Genomic DNA, 19,892 nt, shown 5'->3' with positions numbered 1-19,892 from the left:
GCACCTCGTCATTCAATTATTGTCTTTGTTTTTTTTCAAATTTTCAGTGGTCAAAACATTCAGGTGGAGCCATTTATTGACATTATCGGCAGTTAATGACAGAGCAGCACAGGTGATTAGAACAGAAAAAACGATCTGAAGTGCAACTGTAACACTGACGACCTACAGTATATCATAACAATCCCCAAGTACCGTGTGTGTGTGCACATGCTGATTTAGAGAGCAGCCAGGGAAAAAAAACGATTGAAGATCAAACACTGCTGTGATTTAATTGCACGTTCACGTCTGAAATAAATACATAAATAAATATATTAAGCTCGATTTTTAATAAATAATGGGAGGCATTTGACAAGTTGCAGGATTGAACACATTGAGAGATAGATTCTTGCTCTCTGTGCAGTGTTATATCATGCAGTCAATGAAAACAGCCATTTTGATGAGAGATGACAGTATAGTCATTGTTTGCGTCCTATTATATATAAATGTCTCATTGCGCGGTTTCTCTGGTGGTTGAACCTGAAAGGCTGTACATCTTTCTAGGGTTTCAATATGCAGCTGTGGGTTGTGTGTGTGTGTATTTGTGTTTTGGGGGTACACAGACATAATCTGGTACAACAGTACAGAGGCTCAGTGTTTGAATTATCTCCAGCTACCTCTGCTGGGCAATGTTAGATAAGAACCACTACTGTGTATTGCATTAGACCAATGATGTATCAAGTAGAGGCGAGGTTATATTAAGACGAATAGAATAACTAGAATAAAGTCGTTACACTGTGCGGCCATATGGCGGCGCTGCTACTGATCGAGGATTTCCAACATGATGACGTCACAATCCCGATTCCTCAAACCGTCCATGTAGAAAAGATCGATAACAACAGAAGAAGAAACACTCCACAATACTGCTGTACTGACATACAATATTTACCAAACTGCTAGCGAAAATAATATAGACTATTTATTTTTGTTGTGCTTTTCGTTAGCTTAATCTCTCTCAGGTGTCCATTAAATGGAAGCCATAGGTTTTTAAATGAATAAAATATTTTCATCCATGCATAAATTAATACATTATTCATAACTTACACCTGCCGTTCAGAGATGAGTTCTAATAAAGGGCACGGCAGATTCAGCAGTGTGTTGAAATGTACGTTTCTGGGGAATTTCTGTCCTTCTCATGTTGCGCCTAGTGAAGCATATTGAGGAAAGCTTCATGAATATTATATTTATATATGTGGATGTGATATTGAAAAGTCTGGAACTACAATTTCTGGGGGCTTTATCATATCATATAACGTGAATTCAACCGTGTTATGATCTTCCAGATATGCACCCTGTCAGTGGCTCATGTACATAAACGAGCGTGCATAGATGAAGGGGTCAATTAATTAGTTCTCTAAAACGACACAAAGTTGCACGACTGCCATGTAAAAAAAGTGTCACCTCATATGAAGGCGTGCGGCGGAATCATACCATTGTTTACCACATTAAACTAGTGAGTGTGCTATTATTCTTCCCATGTGTTAGACTGAGTGAACCTGTGCCATGTCACGTGTCATTATGAGGGCGGAGGGAGGGAGCAAGAAGGAAAGACTTAAAAAAAAACCCAACATATAAATACAGCAATTACAACGATTTCTCCTCTGATTGTTCTCCTGTTCATTTATTTACACAGGTGTGTCTGAATTTGTGTGTGTGTGTGTTATTTCTTTAAGTGCTAAGTAGAAAGTTAGGAATTTGTACATCGTTCCAGCTCCCTTCAAAGTGTCCGGGGTGACTTCAATGCATGAGGCGTAATGACACTTATGTAATAAAATGGTATAACGATGATGTAACCCAAGAAAAACCGCAGGTTAAAGGTCAGTAGTACCGAACTAGCAAGTCAAAATGCCTGGAAAACACCTAAAACGTTTAAATTAAATTAAAGCGTCGAAACGTTTTTTTCGTCGTTGTACAAAAGGACTTTGCTTCCCATCGTGGTTTGCGGAGAGAGTTTGAATCCCCTCCAGGCGTCCTTGTGGCCCAGCTGGTGATGCAGGCCTGTGTCCTTCGCTTCCCATTGTCAGTGCTGAAAATTGAAACGTGGGGCTGGATTCTGTGTCCTCTCAGCTCCGCCGTGTGCAGATCCAGACTCCATTATTATTATTTCCTGCCTTTCATCTCTCTTTCTCTCCATCTCCGCTCCTTTTCGTTGTGCTGTCTCCTTTGCTGAGTTGTTTTTCAGTGGGCCGTCTGTGCACAGAACTGACAAATACTGCCACTTTGACTGCTCTGTGCTTTAATATGATACATTTGTTATGTTTCGATCCGTGTTTTAGAAATTCTAAGTTTCAGGCGAGAGGATTTAATCCCCCTCTGCTTCCTTTTTTCAGGTGATTAAGACTCTTTTTCCACTTATCAAGAGACTCCGACGTTTCTTTCTTTCGCCCTCCTTTGGGTCCAAGGCCAACTTGCCACCTGGAATAGAAAGGATTAAGATAGGCTTAAAATGAGGATAATTAAAACAGTTTTACTGGTAAAATTCAGCTGCCATAACTGCAACTCAACACAAAGCAAATTACAAAGAAAATGTACAAAATATTAGGAAAGAATAGGAACAGCTGCTCTTTGTATCAGCTCAGGTCATGTTTCTGAATGAGGGTTAAACCTTGAGATAATATGGATTATGATTTCTTTTTAAAGTTTACGTAGAAAGAATTTGTGATCTATAAATCCATATTATTATTTACCGTGGTACCGGAGTAAATGGGTCAAATCTCCATGTTGGGGTCTGTGAATCCTTTCTTCCCCTCATTTACAAGGATGGCCTTCTCTGTTCTCGTGTGCCAAACAAGTATCTGGTGAAAAGAAAAATAATGGAAACACACACAGAAACATGTTTATTAGAAGCGTGTTGGCTCCCTTAATGCATCCACTCAGTCACTCTACCTCATGTTCTTGAAAACACGCACTTCCACAGGCTCTGTGCATCTTCATTCAAAGAGCTGCCTGAACACGGACCCTGCATTAGAGATGAAGAGAGTGTGTGTGTGTGTGTGTGTGTCCTCTGTAGAGTCATGGCTACTTTTCGACCGAGCGTGGGCTCAAAATGAGTTTTACCATTGTTTGTCTTTGCAGTAACGCTTAGAGTTCTTGTGGGCTTTGTAACACACAGGGTGCGCTGGAGTCTTTGGACTGGGATGATTTCGCCCCAGAGACCAGATAAACATCGAGAAATAAGGCCCGGCGAAGGGGAACGGGGAGAAAAACATGAAAAGTGTCGAGCTCATTCTCCCTCCTCTCCCCTGCGTTGGAATGCTCCTTCCTTTCATCTCACCGTGGCAGCGGCCATGAATTATGCATGGAGCATGTTTGAGATGTGCCAGGAGCCCACAGCCACTTTACTCAGGTGTGTGTGTGTGTGTGTGTGTGTGTGTGTAGGGGGGGTGTTAATAGTCATGCTCGTGTCTGAAGTGCTAGATTATAAGGAAGGGAAATGCCCGTGCACAGCTTTCCTCTTTGCCCCCAACACTCTGCCTCCACCCTTCTGTGTGTGTCTACGCTCATCTGTAATCAGAGTGACGTCCCCCCCCCCACACACACACCCCAAACCCCCCCAACGCCCAATTCGGCTCTCTCCACTGTTCCCTGAATCCTCTCTTTTCATTTACCCTTCTGAATGGTTGGAGAGACCCAGGAGAAAAAGCTCTCTCTCTCTCTCTCTCTCTCTCTCTCTCTCTGTGTTTGTGTGTGTACGTTTTTTTTTTTGCAGTGTTGGTATTGGCAAGCTAAACCCCCTCTGGCTGACTCCTCTTTGCCCAGCGAGCGGCTTGGAGCGGTGACCCAGTCCAAAGGCCTGGACCATGCAGATGCACAAGCCTCTCACCTCTCTCCAACATGTGTGTGTATGCAAGAGTGTATGCACGCACATGCAGTGGAGTGAAGTGGAGTTGGGCAGTTCAAGAGATGCAACCGCTGACATCCAGCACTCACTAATTACAGAAGCAACATCCCCAACATGCCATTTCTGCCAGAACGTGTTGATTGGTGAAGAAAAAAACAAATTTGCTGTTAACTTATGTAAGTTATGTTCAATTGCACAAAAATGTTATATAATAAGATAATAATCACTAAGTTCTCCTCTAGTGAATCACTGTTTTATGTCTTTTTTGGGGGTAATTTATCAATTTAAGACTTCCTAATCAGGGTGTGTTACAGTAAATGGGTTGGAATCAATTCAGTGAGTGTGTGAGTAAGTGTGTGAGCTCTCTCTGTTGGTTCTGTAGTGAGTCTGACTTTCAGCACTGTGGATAAATTGAACGCTTCTGTCTTTATCTGAATTACAGTGTCTGGGCCAGATAAAACTGAGGAAAGGCCGTACAAATGATTTGGTTGTTTCCAAGGTTACGTCTGATATCAGTATGCTGAGGTTGAATCTTTAATCCAATTTTGAAAAATGAATGACCCAAACATCACTACATGCCATACTGCTCATTTCAAGCTGTTTCAAAGGAGAAATTGTACAGAGCTCAATTGGAGAAACACCCACAAAAGTATAATACCTTAGTGCAATTGGCTGCTTTAGGCTCCAGGTCGTTGAGTGTTACAAGTTCCCGGAGCAAACTGCTCTCCTGGTAGCCTGCCTTCACCCCGCGAAGCTTAAAATACGCCTGTGGCTTGAAGAGGATGAGCCGCAAATTGATGGCGAAGCCGGCCATGTCGATAGCGAAGGGTCGATGAGGGTCGAACACCGCCTTCCAGCCGTAGACCTTTCCAGCTGCGTTGACCTTGGGCGACTCGTACCGCAATCCGCCCACAAAGGCCACGGGCCACACGGAAACCTTCCGTGTCGATCTCATCTAGAGGCAGGAGAGGCGGAAATAGAGGGAGTTAGTCATCTGAGAAAGTGTACATGACAGTGAGACAGTGTTTTTGACAATCAGCTGTCAGCGTTGCAGCAGCCCGAACAGGCTGTTTAGAGCTGCTGCTGCTGCTGCTGCTGCTGCTGCTGTAACTCATCCTGAATGATGGCGAGTATTGACCCGAGAGCCGCTTCCTCCCTGTGCATCCGACAAACTGTTAGGAAAATCACCCGCGCGGTTCAAGAGGCGCTCTACAATAAGATAATGAGACACAACCATCTTTAAGAGAGAGTAAATACGGACGGTGCCAAGAGAGTTTCAAAGAGCTGAGCCATTATGGTAAGTGGATCAAGCCTCTGGTTGGCTGAGGGGATTCTTGAAAGGCAGAACTCCGCCATCCGCCATCCACCTCAGCCTCTTTTGTCCTTTAATCTCGCAGCATCAAACGATCCGGCCTCCCCTTTCCCTTTGTCTGGCTCTATGCAGCTCTTTCTTCCCCCATTTTCACAAAAGCTGCGGCGGTAATAAAGAAAAAGGAAGTTTTATAATGAGGGGAGAAGGTTGAGAGACACAGCAGAGGCATTTAATCAAACACAATTCTGTTTGAACATCGAAGCACATGTGACTGTGACAGAGCCTGGGATGTGCTCCTGTGCTTGTCTGTGTGCAGGAAGACAGAAGATCTCTTAGTGGAAATTGTTCTCCAGGTTGCCGGGATAGATTGTTGTCTGACCTGATGGACGGCTGTGCGGTCAACACGGGGGATCAGACTGGCAGTTAGAACAGCATGGCGGGGGCGAAGGAAGGGACGGCCAATGGGAATAGAAGGATGTTTTTTTTAGGGGAACTGCGTGTGCCGGCCAAACAGATTAGATTTGGCAGGATATTCTTATCTTAATGAGCTCTGGCTCGAACGGCGCTCGTGCGAATGCGTCGGCGCCGGTTATAATTTTGTACACAAAGGGACGATCGGTCCAACTCCATAGCCGCTCTTCATCGCCGAAGTCCAGTCTTTTCTCGTCTCCTGTAATGATCGCAGGCAGAGACGTCGCCCACCTGAAGAAAATTGATGCATGTGTGTGAGTATGTGTTTGAATCTGAGCTGCGTTTTGCTCTCATACAGTTTGCAGAGCTTATCCCCCGCACACTGCTTGGTTCAAATTGCACCATCTGCCTCAAGGTCACTTCGCCTGTTAGCGAGGCTGTTCTTGCCAGGCCACAAGCGAAAACCGCTTACGCACACCTGTCTCACCACACAGAGCGTCCACCTGCACGTCTCCGCTCAGGAATATCGACTTCAATCAAAGTGTTTGTGTTCTTCCCGTCGCCACTGGTGGGAATATCGGCCGGTGTAAAACAGCACAAATCCCTTTTCAACAGGCAGCCCAGCACATGAAAAGGCAACAACATTCTGCCAAAACACGACGGGTTTTGTTCGGAGTTCTCTGCCTGCATGCTTATGCGCATTTAAGACGTTTCCTGCTCCACTCAGGGTGAATACAGAGACAAAGTGCCTGTGTTCATGAGGAAAGGCGAAACAAAGACAAGGAACTGCCAAATTCTACCACATGATGGAAAGCAGGAATTCAGGTACGTTAACCAGTGCAAAGCTGCAGTGGAAATTAAACCAAAGTTAATTGTAATACCTGATCATTGGTGGATTATAGTCTTTCTAAAACAACAAAAAAAGTTCCTTAGTTCTTAGGATCCTGAATCAAATGCCATAGAAGCAATCAAAAACATATTACAGCCTATACTATGCAAAACAACAACTGATTGATACAGTGATTTGCATTGCAAATGTTAGTTTCCTGTCGATCTAAATTTCAAATGTGGCGTCAGAGTGCAAGTTGGCTGGGATTTTGATTATCCTGTTATTGCCATCATCATATCATACGCATCGTAAATGTGTCCTCCTTCCCTGTATTTGTGTTTCTACGCCACATCGCTGGTGTTCGCGTCTCAGACTCCCCACCTACGGAGGTGAAATCACCACCGCACAGTTCAAAAATAATGTCGCATCCATCATTTGTGGTTTGCTGTCAAATCATCCGGCATCCGCGAAGAAATGCTCGCGTCTTGTCAAGGCGACATAAACATTTCTTATGAAGCCTTAATAATTCATGTAGTTCTTTACAGGAATGTACTTTAACTGGGGGAAATGCATTTTTCATGAAGTCATTTTGAAGTTGTGGGAGTTACGGCACAGTAAGCACAAAAATCACGACAGCACAGTGTTTCCTGTATGGGTGGGTGGGTGTGTGTGTGTGTGCGCGTGTGTGTGTGTGTGTGTGCGCGCGCGTGCATGTACGTGTGTGTTGTTGCTACTTAAAAGTAATTGCCGGAACGTGTGACATTGTGTCTGTGCTCTAGGTACCAACAGGCAGCAGAGACGGAAGTTTGCAGGAATTTTTCTCCTCAGCGCCGTGTGAAGTGATCAGTCGGGACTCGGGAGTGTGTGTGGTCTCTGTCAGCAGAGGTACAGTACAATGGGCTTGATACAGTGTGTGTCAGTGTGTGTCAGCTGTGTTACTACTTGCAATGTTGGACGTCAGCTTGAATTATTTTCCTGTTTTAGAGAGATCGGCTTATAATATCTAACCGACTTATCAATGAAGCATTTAGAAAATAAATATGCAATGCAATTAAAATATTATTGTTACGATTATTTTTTACTACTTTTGATGTTTGAATTTATCTGCAATAGGTGAGTACTTTGCTGCTAAATACCAGTTGTAAGTAGTAATTGACCTCGAATTCCTGCATTTTAATAAAAACGACATTAACACACCGATACTAATGTGTTTAAATATGGAAAATTATGAACTTGTTATATATTTAAATATGGCCTCTAGATTGATACACACATCATGAGGGATCTCATCTATACATGACACAGTGCAGCGCACCGCTTGACGTGGACACACTTTCAAGCAGGTGACACCCATTGAACCCATTTACTGTGGCGCAAACACACTCAACTTTACACTCAACCCTCGTTTTCTATCGTTCTCTCCCTCTTTCTCCGCCTCCGTCAACCCCCCTCACCCCCCCCGGCCCTTTCCGGCAGTTACTCTTAACCCATAAATAGGCCTGTTGGAGGTGATGGAGGGCTTCTGAGGGAGACGGAGCACTCTGGCTGATTCCCGGGGAAGGGTAATGACAGGCCTCGTCAATACCCGGCGCTCCATTTACTACGACGCCCCCCCCCCCCCATCCCCCCCCCCCCCCCCCCACCCCCCCCCCCCCCACCCCCCCCCCCACCCCGCCCCCCCCCCCCCCCCTGCTGCTAACAAGACTGGAGGCTAATACTCCGAGGACCCAGACCGTGTCCGCTCAGGTAATTCATCTGATGTCAAGATGGATGGCCTGAAATGTACTGATTACCAAACTTCTCCTCTCCAGTAGCTCAAAATCCCTGTCTGTGCTTGTTAGGAGCTGGGAAAGCGCTTCAAGTAATTGGGAATATATTGCTGAGTTCCCCTTTATATAATATATTACATACTCGCTCAGTACATGGCAGAACATCGCGGTAGTGTCAGTTCAGTTCCAGAATGGATATACAACCACTTTTTTTCTTGGTCCTTCAATTCCCAGTGGCACCAACGCAGCTCAGCCAGTTTGTGCTCGGTGTAATAATTTAGCGATGGAGTCTCAGGTGTCTTCTAAAATCCAACTTTGGCATTTTGTAAGGTGTGACATTTTTGTACTTTCATGCAGCTGCCATTAGATGATACTACAGTTTTGCAGATGGCACGTGTCATTGCCAAACACATGGCTGTCTTGACCTCTTCTCTGGCCTGTATGTCGCCCTTTAGTTCTAGATTTATCCCCCACGGACAATACATTCTCCCTGCCGTGTTCATTAACAACATGGTGGAATAATGCATAAAATAACCTTTACTGCCTCAGTTTATCACCACCAACCTCCTCAAACAGCTCCAGGCTGTACACGTTGTCATCGTCAGCAAAGTAGACAATTCCCGCTTGGCTGCTGTTGGCGTTGACGGTCTCCCTCAGCCACCGCAGGGCCAGGTTCCTCTGCATGGTTCCCCTCGGGAATCTGGGATCCCGCTGGTCGCCCCGCAGCTTATAGTTCCTGGGCGTCTCTATGTTGAGGTGGGTGTAGTTCAGACCCGTTTCCCGGAGGAGCCGCGTGACCAGAGGGGTTCTCCTCTGCGAGTCCTCCACCAGGATCCAGTGCAGGTTGGGAACGTGGAGGAATGTGTTGGTCAGCCGCGTCAGCTCCGCCTTCTGCACCGGTCGACTGTACGTGGGGGTGATGATGTGAATGGTGGGCAGCACGTCGGACCAGGGCGGTGGCCGCGTGTACACATACTCTGTCCTCACCACCTCTACAATGTCCTTATCTGAGGCACAATATTCCTTGGAGTCCTGCGCCTGGCCGCCGGCCTCCCTCTTGCCCTCCACGCCATCATCTGCAGATTAGGGGATAAGAACACATGTAAGGCATTAGTGCAACCTTGGGCTGCCCTTTGTATATTTGCCTCAGGTGACTTAAACCTACCTGAGAGCCGATGGTGGTGGACTGCAAGCTTCTCTGGAATGATAAAGATCTTAGATTTTACTAGGTGGTAACAGGCTGCAAAAAGTGAAAGCAGGCACCGTGAGAGGATAACACAGCTGATGGACAGAAAAAGACAGCTCAGGGCGTGGGGGGGTGTGGAGGGAGTGAAAGGTGCCTTTTTGATATTCTTCCCCCAAAATGCCTCTGGGATTTGCTTTATGAAGACAGAAAAGTGTGAGGCCGGAGAGAAGTACACACAACCTCTCTGTGTGTGGACTGCCACTTTTGTTCAGCGCCACTTTAGAGATACCGGACAGTGTTTGTTGTTACTGTGTGACACTCAGTAGGATCAGTACTAAAGGAAACATAGATTCACTTGAGGTAAAGTAATGACGTCATAATAGTTGGTTTTGGGAGAATTTGCCCTTTACTCTACTACTATTATGGCCAGTGGTGAAAGAATAAGTGTTGTCTTTCACAAATAATAATTATGATATTTGAGTGAAAGACTTAATGCTAATGTTGGAAAATGCTACTTTTAACAAAGTCATTTTCCATGGCGATATCTGTACTTTTACTCACATCTGACAAAGTTCTTTATTCAGCAATGGAAATTAGGTGAACTAGCAGTCATGTGGGGCATTTGAAAGTCTAAGCAGATTACTTGTCAAAGATGCCAAAATCTGCTCACCTACTGTTTAATGAATGTTGTGTAGCAGCGTCTTTATTCTTTCCCTGTGCTGTCAGAAGGTGGAAGGTATTTTGGAGGCACGAACAAGATTAAACCAACCAAAGCATCCAATGCTGATGTAAGACTCACAGGTAAACAGCAGTGAAGCCGTCAGCTGTGACACAGCGAACACGCTTCAGTGGTAAAGGCTATGATATGGTGCACGCGATATAATTATCCAATCATTAAGGTTGTTCATTCTTCCTCATTGTGCCACTGGTAATAGCAATCTTTGTCACTGTTCTGCCTGAGCGCCATTCGCACCTCATAACATAAAGAGGATTTTTCTGCAGCTCAAAGATTAACACAATCTGCTGATGGCCAGATGTTCGGCGCGGCCTGCCAGCGAGCGGCATGCCAAAAAAAACCTCCAGCTCCTCTTTTAAGAGCAAACAAAGCCTGTGGCAGAGCCGGGTCAGATAGCACAAGTAAAGATTGGATTGTTTACACTCGGTGTCTCTGTTGTGTCAAATAAGATGTAAATGTATGTCAGAAAACGTGAGAGGAAAATCATTATCATCATCATCGCACTAGCTCAGGCAGGGTAACTGAGCTTGGATCAAACCTTGTTGTGCGTCATTGGGTTTGTGGACCTGTACATTCCACCTCCGCGGCATTATGGGAAGTGTGCAGACGCTGGATTGATTTGCTCTTATGCCCATCTGGGTTATGTCTGAAAATGTGCTTCACAATATGGGACTTTTCACAATGCTTTGTGTTCTCTGGGTGTGTATTAATGACGTAGCGTATTTAGATAATTTTGGAATATATCGCCATTAACTTGAATCGGTGTGTTTGTGGTATCTAGTTGTCGTTCAAGGCAGACAAAGTTGTTCCAAGTAGTCTCCTCAGTTCTGAGTCTGTCGGCCATTAAAGCTGGATTTATACTTTAGTTAGAGAACGCGTTAAAAGTCTTTGCAGACCAATGCAATAAACAGTGTGATGTGTAAACAAAGGTGGTGGAGGGTGTGGATACACGCCGCCCTCATAAATCTCAACAAGTCGTTGTGCAATTAAGCGTGTCGAGAGCGAGTGTTGAGGAAAATAAGGGGAAGAAAATCCCTGTGTGGCAAAAAACACTTCAGAAACAGCAGCTGTGAAGTGGAGACAAAAACATGTCAGGTCAGAGTTCAACCTGAACAATGATGCTCTTTAACCAAGAGAAGCGTTACCGAAGTTGCACCGCTTTTAAAGATCATGAACATAAAGAGCAAATAATCTGCAGAAGCATTTTATTGGTATTGTATAAAGTATATATAGTAAAAGTTCTCATAGAACCTTTTGACCCAAAAATATGCAGCAGGCAATATTTGTAGAGCTTCTGAGTTGGTCTTACACAATGTCTGCACTTATTCCTATGGGGCGGTAGGTGCAACACAGAGAATTTCCAAATTAGTTCTGTGCTGCGGAATGTCTTTTCATGATGAAACCTAAGCTGCATGCATTTTGTCCACAAAATGATCTGCAAATGAGAGTTTTGCAATGCAATGTGTTGCATTAGCATTGTCATGAACAACACACTGTAGGTAAAGAAGTCCGGCTCTATATTGTTCCTGGTCTTGTTTCTTTTCACAGCTGTTTTACAATAGCAATGCTTTGTTTAGGTTCACACTACTAAACACGATTTCCAATTCCAGATCTCTATGGTTTCCATCCATCGTTGTTTACTGAATGTGACCTGCGCCAACAACCTTTGCTTTATGTGCAGTCCTAGACGCACAACACAGCCTTGAGCCAGAACTGATCCTCCGAGTCACCTCAGGCCGAGTCATGTAACATGACCAGAGGTGCAGACTGTTCCACAACTGAAGACGGGCCAGAGATGTATCACAGTGTTGTGAAAAGGTGATAAGTCAGGCTCAAGGTTTCTGCTGTTTGATGTTGACGGCTTCTACAACTCCTTTTGGAACAATCTGTCATCTTTGTTCTTTAGAAGGACCACTTGACTCAGAACTGGAGAAACTACTCGGATCACAAACTACAACATCAAGATATAAAAGTGAGTGACAGACATCCAGCTATAGTATTTGTGCTTTAACTTCACTCTGTGAAAGCATTAAATGTGAATGCTGTAAAAGATTCATATGCAGTTAAAACACATGATTTTGATAAAAGTTGACAACTAATGAACTGTGATGTCCTGAACATCAACAATCCGTACCGATGAGGCATCAGATGACTGGATTAAGTGTTATTGCGATGTGATGAAGCTGATGGTCATGGTAAGTAAGTGGCTGTAAATGAACAGTGTGTGTAGTGTTTTTTTTTAGAGAGCCCTCTTCATGTTGGATAACAGGAAGGATGGAGTGCACTGCGTACCCTTGTGGATGGCGAGGAATGGAGCGATCGCGCTTTGGTGCCAAACAGTGATGAGCAGAGTCCAAGGTAACACAATCAACACGACAGCAAGAATATCTCTTCTCTTCGGCATCTCCAGGATTGGTTTTTTGGCTCGGCATTACCTGTTCAAGAAGGAGACAAAAAGATAAATGATCAGAATCTGCTTTGCATAAATTATGAGGATTGTCAGAGTAATTAATGACTTATGTCTCTGAATCAGGTCAAGCCTCCAACCCACAATATACTAGGTTACTAAAATGGACTTTAACACAGCTGTTCCTTACACTTCTGTGCTAAAAACCTTGCAACAATTTTGGCAGTGCTCCCATCCATGTCATGTTGATCAATTTGTGCATTTGTATTTGCAGATGAAAAACATTTAGACAGATATCTCATGCAGATTCATTAAAAATGCAGAAGCAGTCATTTAGATGCAAACAGTATGTTGGTGAATCTCAATTACTTGGAAATGGGAAGTGCATGCACGGGACCTTAATTATCATGAATTAACTGCCTTGGAAATGTCATATTAAGCTCTGAAGAAGACCCATATTCATAAGGAGCAAAATGGCAATGAGGAAAGTGAATAAGAAGAATACCATTGATAGAGAAATTGAGTAATAGCTCCACTCAGTGACGTTAAAGGAAAATAGCTCTCTGATCTACAGCAGGGCTGGTGGCATTGCAAAGATATTTACGAGATGATGGAGAAAGTGAATGCATTTACATCTGGGCTGCAAACTCTACAAGGACTTTAAAGGTCTGATTTAAAACACGTCTTGTCTATTTGATACACATCCTGCATATTTATATTATGCTTATGATCAGCATGACAGGGCTCATTGTGGTCAGTGCCCATGAATTGTTGTACATCTCATGACTTTCCCCCCTTATTTCTGCTTATGGGTGTGGCCACAACTAGACTTATTTTCATAATCAGTTTATCTATGGATCACCTTTTGGTTGATCTGTCATTCTTACAAATGTCAAAGATGATGAGAAATTCTCAGGTCAGTGCTCACAGTAATGATTTGCCAACAACCATAAGCATAATAAGCAAGTCAACTGAGCTCACACTGGCAGCCAGCATCACATGTAACATGATTGATTTAGAAGGCAACGTCTGAGGGTGAAAACAAAACTGAAACTTCACACATAAAGGGCACCTCTAAGATCACACAAAATATTTTGTGCTTTCATGTAAATATCAGTAAACATATATATAAGTTATTACAGCCGTTTATAGCAGCCTTGTCCCGAGTTGATCTCTGTGGTGTAAATTAACAAATTTAACTGATCTCGGCAAGAATTTAAGCAAAAACAATACATTGTAATCTTCTCAATGGCAGGATTTGTCGCAGGTGTTGGAGTGCATTAAACTGCCCAGCTGTTCGTGTCCTCTCTGTGTGTTTCATCCCCACATAGTAGCTCATTTACATTGAATATAAGGAGCAGAGACCTCCGGCATTCTTCAAGGTTTTGCCTCTCCTCCACCTGCTCAATAAGCTTTTGGCATTGTGCCAAGCTCTAACAGGAAAAATGTACTTATTAACGGATCAGCTCAATTAAACAAAGGTGAAAGGCAGACACAATGTGAGCACAGGTGTGTGGTACATTCATTTCTGCTTCTCACATGAGGGAGCAAGTCATCATGTTTCCCACAGGAATCCTTTTACTTCTGCTGGGAACAGTGGCCATAACTGAGCTTTAACATAATACATGCCTATTATGTTTGTGAATAAATACATTCATGCACATGCTCTCAGGTAAGTGGGGCTTTCTGTTTATGTTTGGAGCCCCTGACCGAAACATACACGTATAAGTGCTTTCTGCTGATAAAGAAATTAACTCTTCAAGAGTTGTAAAGCTGTATCAGTGGGGAGGCGATACGAGGTAAAATCTAATGTGGAAAATATGACGTGCGTGGTAATCCAGGTTTGTATAGAAGCACAATTGAGAAAAGAAATTGACATTTCCCTCATCTCGAGCCCTTCAGTGAATACTATAGGAATTGAAATGATAATTTTGTGTGGGAATTTAAGTCACAATTTTGAATGGAGAGCACGGAAATAATGGCAAACACAATCTCCTAACACCAGATGAATCAATCCCGACTGCGTTACTGCAGATAAAGGTTTGCATAAGTAAATGTTACAAATTGAAGCATAAATGAAAAACAAGCTTTTTCTTTTTTTCTTTCTTTAAATTGCACAAGGTAAATGTTGATAATCCCTTTACAGCCTCGGAATATGCTAAATCCAGTCTACTGTGTCGGAAATTCAAGCAGTCAATTCTAAAGGGAAAACGGCTGCTTTCCAGCAACTCACCTCAGCACAAGACAAGACGACACAAAGCTGCCAAGACTGAACAACACTGCATCAGATATCAATGTTACATTATAAACTTGAGTGAAATTGACTTCTTGGCCATAATCAAGTCGATATCTCTCTTATTTGTCATTGCCAGTGGGCAGCTACCGTGGGACCAACATCTCTACAGCTCAGTGCCTTGGTCAAGGGTAATGACAGGATCATTAACCTAATGTTACACCCATTTGAAACTGAAGCACCCAGGGGAAACAGTGACAGCCCATATAGGGATTCAAACCAAGAACCTTTTAAAAAACAAAGCCGACAGACGAAATTGCTTTTTATTAGATAAGAGATTGCAGTTTTTAGAATGTGTCTTGATCTAGAGCAGCCGTTCTCAAACTGTGGTACGCGTACCACCAGTGGTAGGGGATCCTGCTGCCATTAGAATGTATTTTTATACATCTCTTGGAGCAAAGGTGCTATCAGGCATATCTACAATGAAAATAGACTCCTGATGCTCACCCACAGTTATAACTGGATCATGGTGATGAGCAGCAGGGAAGGCCACACTGCAGACTGCACAAGCAACGCATCGGTGACATCATCTGTGACACGTCAGGCAACCATTTCCCTCTGCCTTGCCTACTCACGCAGATGGACGACGCCAAGTCAAGACCTGGAAGAAGAGAAAGAAAATGTGGTTTAGGGATGAAAGATATTTAGCGCGTCGTCCACCCCTTGGGGTTTCACAGCATGCACCTTCCTGCGCCCTCCGTGCCTCTCACTCACACCAGCTTGGGACATTCAAGGACAGTAAGCCAGGTTTAAACATAGCAGGTTGGATGGGGTCTATGAGTCAAATGCTTTACAAAGATTCTTGGCTTGACTCTGACATGAGCAGCGTGTCTATGTGACTTCTATTGGTTATTTAACATCAAAGGGCTGGAAGCTGGAAGGCAGCTCAGGAGAGCCCCGATCGTGTAGTGCAAAGCAATCAGGAGGTTTCACAACTTCCCACCAGCCTATGAAATGGTTAATATGATTTACATTTAACTTAAGCTGATTAACTCCTGCCTGATCCACATTTCTCTATTTGTTTCTTTCCAATTTGCACCTAATGTGAAACTGGAAGGGGTAGTTACAGCTCTATTGCTTGCCAACAGTCTGGGGTTGTGCGTGTAGGGGGGGGGTTATAAAAATAAACTGGCATCATGTCTTATTCAAATACATGTGAGGAAATGCTGCTTACATGGAGGCTTCTGCTGTCCTCAACCAATAACCTGTGCACGCCGCATCAGCTCAAACACTCGATCACTCAAGACAAGATTGCTTGAGGTTTTTTCATAGAAAATGGAATGCAAATATGTACTCGTTTGTATATGCTTTAAAATGAACAGCTGGAGTCCCGCGGTCATTTTCCTGAGGCATACAGTTGTATAAAATAGGCAAATTGCCTGTACCAAGCAATATGTAGACAGCGATTGTGCTTGACGTGCAGAAGAAAATGAAGACAATGTTTTGTCAGATTGCCCTGACACGTCTTCAGTCTTAAATTGAGGGGTCGGTCATAAGATTGAGTTTGCATCAACTGGATGGGAAAAAGAGGAAAATACGACTACCAGAGAAGATTTCCATGGGTTAGTACTGCAGCACACCATCTGCAGTAAACAGTAAACCGCACTTTAATGGTATTCTTTTACAAGCAAGGTCACAATGTCAGTGTTGTGATATCTTAACAACACACTGCCCTGTTCTACACATTATGACGGAGCCAAACAGAACAATTCTGAGTGAGTTTTCACTCAGTGTGCACAGTAGTGCAGCTGGAAAGGCCGTAAATGTGGGTGCATGTGTTTTAGACATTAGAACATTGTAAACGCTTTAGAACAGAACTGTTGAAGATAGGAACGCTGAAATATGTACACGTCCCCTTTAATGTAAAGAATGTATCACATGCAGTATATGGAACTGAGGAAGAGGTCATTTTACACATTTAAAGACCTCACAAGACAGCGCTGCAGATTATATTTATCATTGTTCCTCGACTGCACTCTAGGATCTGTTTCGTTTTTTAGATCATGTCACCGTGTGACATGACATGATCCTCCTCTGTCTCTGTCAGCGGGCTCGAAAATACAAACGATTTCAGACCGGTAATACTGAGCGGCAATGTGTAAAGAGGGACTGCACCCTACAAAGCACCCGCGTGGCCTGTGTGTATCTATGGCAGCTAAACTGTGTCATGTGGCAAGAATACTAATTGTCAATCCTGCCGCAGCCAATAGCAGACAATGAACCCTGACAGCATTTCACATCAGCATGAGTTAACCAGCTGTGAAGGGAACACCTGCCACTGATTAATAAAGAATCACAACAACAATGGCACGTGTGAGAATTGCTGTGCTGGTTGTTGAACTAATGGATTACCACAAAAAGGTGAGCAGAGGTGTGAAATATGTTTGTGTAAAGAGTAGGCAGAAGTTTGTTCATGATTTGTTTGTTGTTATGTTATGGCCAGGAAAGATGTAGGATTTATTCTGTATAGAGGAGGTTATTTTCCTTTTATTGGGAGTTGGCTTTAAAAATATTAGAGCACGGTTTATATTTCATAAGAATTGTATTCATAAAGTACAAACTCAAAACGAGGCACATTGCTTTGAAACCTCATATGTAGAGATAGAGTTAATTAGTAATTTAAAGCCCTCCAACGATTTTAAAAAAGCACGGAAACAACAGATACAGAAAAAATAATAAAAGCATAACGAATATATATATATATATATATATATATATATATACAGGGCCTCCAAGCTACTGTATGAGGATGAAAGGCATAAACACAGTGTCTCATTACACTTTCCTCTGCATCCAGATTCATTTATTATGAATATTATATCTGTCTTCAGTTGCACAACAACGTTACTGCAGATTCACAAAGAAACAGCTGGAGCACAAATGCCTGCAAGTGAGGTCAAGTATGAAGAAAACACAAAGGCTGAAATATGCAGAAGCCACCGACCCAAATGCATTGTGGCTAAAAAGTAAGAAGCTACAGTGAAGAATGACTTTTATTAGAATTTAAAAGTTTTATAATAATAAAAAAAAGTTTTAACTTTGCTACTATTTTGTAAATTGACAATACAAATTATTACTCTGACATTTCATTTGCTACAGAGCACAAAGTTAATGACTTGGGACTTGACTGGCAAGAACTCAGACGGAACAATTTCATTCCACCTCTACTTTAGATTATTTTTTTGATTGTCTCTACTTTTAAAACTAATTCTACACGTATAATTCTGGTATAATACACTGCTAATAAAGCAGCCATCTGTAAGACGGTGGGGTGGATGACATCGCAGAGAACATTTCAATGATTCCCTCCTTTCTAGCAGCTACATCCCAGTCCTGCCTTCACAACTCCAACATGTGACATGATTGACAATTAAGGTAGTGATTCCCCTTGTGGTAAATTGTGGTATTGTCTAATCAATTCAGATTCCATCAGTAGGAGGTTCTATGCAGAGCATAGAGCAACCATTAACGAATTCCTATCAGGATGTAAAGTGGATTTCTTTCTTTCTTTACAAAAAAGTTTTTTAAAAATTTAGCTTTAACATACTGTATCTTTGCAAAGGACCTTTTGAACTGTTACAAAGCTGTGATGCCAGTCAATGTGATTGCTGCCTAAAGATTTTAACTATTAGTAAAGCTTTCTCAAAGTGTTTCCTCAGGTGAATTTAAGATCAGAAAAGATGAATCATCAGCTCTGCATACGCTCTGCACTTGTAAAGGATCGTGTCACCATGCTTGCTTTAAATGTAGAAATTGTTTACAAAGCATCCAAATTAAGTAAGACCCATCAGATGGCAGATTTAGTTCATTTCTTGCTGGATCCCTGACAGTGAGCTATATAGTCCACCCACACAGTACATCCTCTCTCCTTCACTTTTATAAAGCCCCTATATATAGTAAATTCTCTGTTACAAAGAGTCTTCAGAAAGCCTCAGGAAGAAGTGCGGACAAGGTTCCAACTTTGTAATCGAGTCTGTCTCAGATTTCTCATCTCCCTCAGTCTTTTCCTTGCTAGTTTGGCTCGCGGCATCGTCTTGATGTTTTCTCCACTTGGCAGGGCCAGGAGGAGTTCCGCGACGCTAAGTCCTGTCCGTCCTATCTTTCACTCTTGTTTATGAAATGGTTCCTCTCTGGCCAACCTGATGAGGCTCACAATTCTTTTCAGGGATATCTGGGGGAACCAAACAGAGACGCTTTAGCAATAGATCCTCATTGATGCTACTGTCACACCCCAAAATACAGCCTTGCCTAGAGGTCTCATTAAATGAGAATTTGAAATTTCTGGGCATTGATTCAGAAAGGCTTAATTGCTTTTGAAGGAAGCCAGAAGCAGGTGATCTATCTCGGCCTTCAGCAGCATTTGGCTCAATATTGCCTTATGTATATATGGTTTGGATTTCAGGGAAGATAATTAAACTAGCATTTGTTGCAAATGATTACAGAAAATCTTTGAACCTCCATGTCCATGACTTCTGTTCCCAGTGTGTGTGAGTGTGTGCTGGAACAGGTATACTACTTCTATTATTTCCAAAACCCTTTACGACAATGACCTCAGTTCCCCGCCAGTCTGCCAGAAGTGAAGAAGCCTTTCGGATGAGAGGTGAAATGTCTAAGATACCTTGTACATACTGCATATCAACTAGCCCATACTTTTCAGATTGCTGCTCTGTCAAGACTAGAAAACCCTAAAACATGATTTTGCCTCATGTTGTGCTGATACGTCCTTGTGCTTCCATATAAAGTCAATCAAATCTAATCTCTCAAACTAATCCCAAAAGTAAGTGTTGCACATCTACATTTCTTGGGATGGCAAAAGAGTTAATTTTAGACTGATATCGTTTGACATTTCTGTATCTTCTTGGTTTGCCATGTTTGTGCTGCTCGTGCTGCCATTAACACTCTGACTTTGGGTTCAATCAAAGGTCATCCTCAATATAGTTTTGTGTTACTTGTCTCACAATCCAATTCACACCTGCTGAACACTGAGGCTCTTGAAAATCCGATCTTCTTCTCATGAAACAACTGGCCGCATTGAGCCAAGTTAATAATAGCCACGCAGGGAAAGCATCTAC

The 19,892-nt window shown here is 42.9% G+C and overlaps 1 protein-coding gene across 1 annotated transcript; it reads right to left on the bottom strand.

Moving 5' to 3' along the window:
* Positions 1–2,744: 2,744 nt before the first annotated feature.
* Positions 2,745–12,543, bottom strand: b3gat1a (beta-1,3-glucuronyltransferase 1 (glucuronosyltransferase P) a). Its single transcript, XM_076143459.1, has 4 exons — positions 12,413–12,543; positions 8,763–9,274; positions 4,536–4,832; positions 2,745–2,831 (listed from the first exon to the last, which is right to left on the bottom strand). Exons 1-4 carry the CDS (start codon positions 12,522–12,524, stop codon positions 2,745–2,747), a joined length of 1,008 nt encoding a protein of 335 aa, XP_075999574.1. The 5' UTR covers positions 12,525–12,543.
* Positions 12,544–19,892: the final 7,349 nt, after the last annotated feature.

Source organism: Genypterus blacodes, unplaced genomic scaffold (genome assembly GCF_046128005.1).
Source record: "Genypterus blacodes isolate CSIRO-AG114 ecotype Tasmania unplaced genomic scaffold, CSIRO-AGI_Gbla_v1 ptg000003l_1, whole genome shotgun sequence".
Taxonomy (NCBI): Eukaryota; Metazoa; Chordata; class Actinopteri; order Ophidiiformes; family Ophidiidae; genus Genypterus; species Genypterus blacodes.
Note: the sequence above shows the minus strand (reverse complement) of the source record. Positions and strands in the feature narration are given on the sequence as shown.